The sequence below is a fragment of the Drosophila suzukii genome, chromosome 3, assembly GCF_043229965.1.
Source record: "Drosophila suzukii chromosome 3, CBGP_Dsuzu_IsoJpt1.0, whole genome shotgun sequence".
NCBI lineage: Eukaryota > Metazoa > Arthropoda > Insecta > Diptera > Drosophilidae > Drosophila > Drosophila suzukii.
Window position 1 is genome coordinate 10604372 of NC_092082.1, and position 1759 is coordinate 10606130.

Here is a 1759-nt window from a genome sequence, read left to right on the forward strand (position 1 = left end):
AGGGAAAAAATTGTGAAAAGTTTCGACGTTAAAGCCACTGGGCACACTTCATAATTGTATGCGAGTTCTCTCCAAAACTTGTGGCTGCGAGGCCAGCAAAAGTTTCAAGGTGCAAGTGCCAACGTGGCGTATACGTCATGAAAGCCATAGACCACTGTGTGGCCTGTGTACGTGGATTGGATGTGAAGGGTCGGTAGAAAAAAATATACCCAAATTGAATGGCAGGAAAAATCGATTTAAGTTGCACTTTGTTCATTGGGCCAAGTCCTGTTGATGAGTGGAAAATAGAGGGCGATTTTGGAAGGAAATTTGTTAGTCGAAAATGATTGGAATTTGGGAATTGAATTGAGAAAATATCGAAATTGTGGCAAAAAATATGTTTTCATAACTTTTTCTACATTAATACAAAAAATTTATTAAACGTTTATAATCACTAGTTGTATATTTTGACAGTAACACCTTTGCTTTTGTTATACACCCTTTATATTTGAATAAGATTCCCTTGCCATGTGATAATTACCCCAATAAAGATATTATAGGACCGTAAAATCTTAACTTTAGATCAACAATCGGTTGTTTAATGTCAAACAAGATACAGTATCCGAGCACCTGGCTTGCGTTTCGGTGGTGCAAAGCTTGGAGGTACTGTCGAAATAAGTCTTTCCAGGACAGGTGTATACGTTTCCATAATATACGCCAGCAGAAATATAACAGTTCACATATCTGGGGGACAAAAGGGTTTGTATGAGAAAATTATAGGAACCGAAATATATTTTTAAATATTTGTAAATAAATGGACTTACTGCCTACAGGTGGTGGAAGTTACCCTGCCATAGGGAAATCTTCCTATTTGCTTAATGGATTCACAAAATTCTGTGGCATTCGAAATGGTCGTGGATCCACAGGTTCCTGAGCCCGATCCGGAACAGGTCACTATATTCATGGCTGGACTACCGCATATGTTTGGGTTACTCAAGCTGCATACCAAGTCCGTACCGCAACTTCCTCCAATCGACGTACTGGGGGTAGTTCCCCCTAGACATAAAGCGAAAGTGTTCCGACTGGTGCAGGCAAAGCGATTATCAGCGCTACAAACATTGCATCCTGGACAAGCTCTAGAGGATTCCAAAGAGCTGCAAACAGGTGTGCCCGCTGTACAGTAATATCCCGTGGGGCAAGTGTACAGATTTCCTATGGGTGCCGGAGGGGTGCTGGTGGAGCAGAACTGAAACTCTGTATCCGAGATGCAAGAGACACTATTCGAATTGCAAGTATTGCAGGCTGCCCGGCAGCCCACGATACTCACTCCCAGGAAGATCAGTAGGCGTAGCATCTTTAAATGGAACTGAGGAAATAGAATGCCTGCATCCGAATTTATCCAGTCGGTCTTATCTTATCCCAGTGCAGTACTATCTGTTCGCTAATCTTGGCGAAAATCTATTCTTATATTGTTTCCTGCACTTTATTCACGTGATCAAGATACAGTTTATCAAAATAAGGTAGTAATTCAATCCAGATGTGATGCCTGGTTATACAAATAAAGGAATCACGCTTTAGTCAGAAAGTTTGGTTTCTACTTTATTTCAATTATATACCATGTTCCGGCTTACATCCGTTGTAGGATCCTTTTAGGTTGTGCAAGCTTGGATAGAGCTATCGAATAAGGTGGACCCGGGACATGAGTATACTTTTCCATAGAAAACTTTTCCGTAGAAATAACAGTAAACATACCTGAAAACAAGACGCAGTTTAACCTTAA

The 1759-nt window shown here is 40.7% G+C and overlaps 1 protein-coding gene across 1 annotated transcript; it reads right to left on the minus strand.

Annotated features, from left to right (window-relative positions):
- Positions 1 to 214: 214 nt before the first annotated feature.
- On the minus strand, positions 215 to 1357 carry LOC108012533 (uncharacterized). The gene is made up of 2 exons (XM_017077946.4): positions 804 to 1357; positions 215 to 723 (listed from the first exon to the last, which is right to left on the minus strand). Exons 1-2 carry the CDS (start codon positions 1331 to 1333, stop codon positions 558 to 560), a joined length of 696 nt encoding a protein of 231 aa, XP_016933435.2. The 5' UTR covers positions 1334 to 1357; the 3' UTR covers positions 215 to 557.
- Positions 1358 to 1759: the final 402 nt, after the last annotated feature.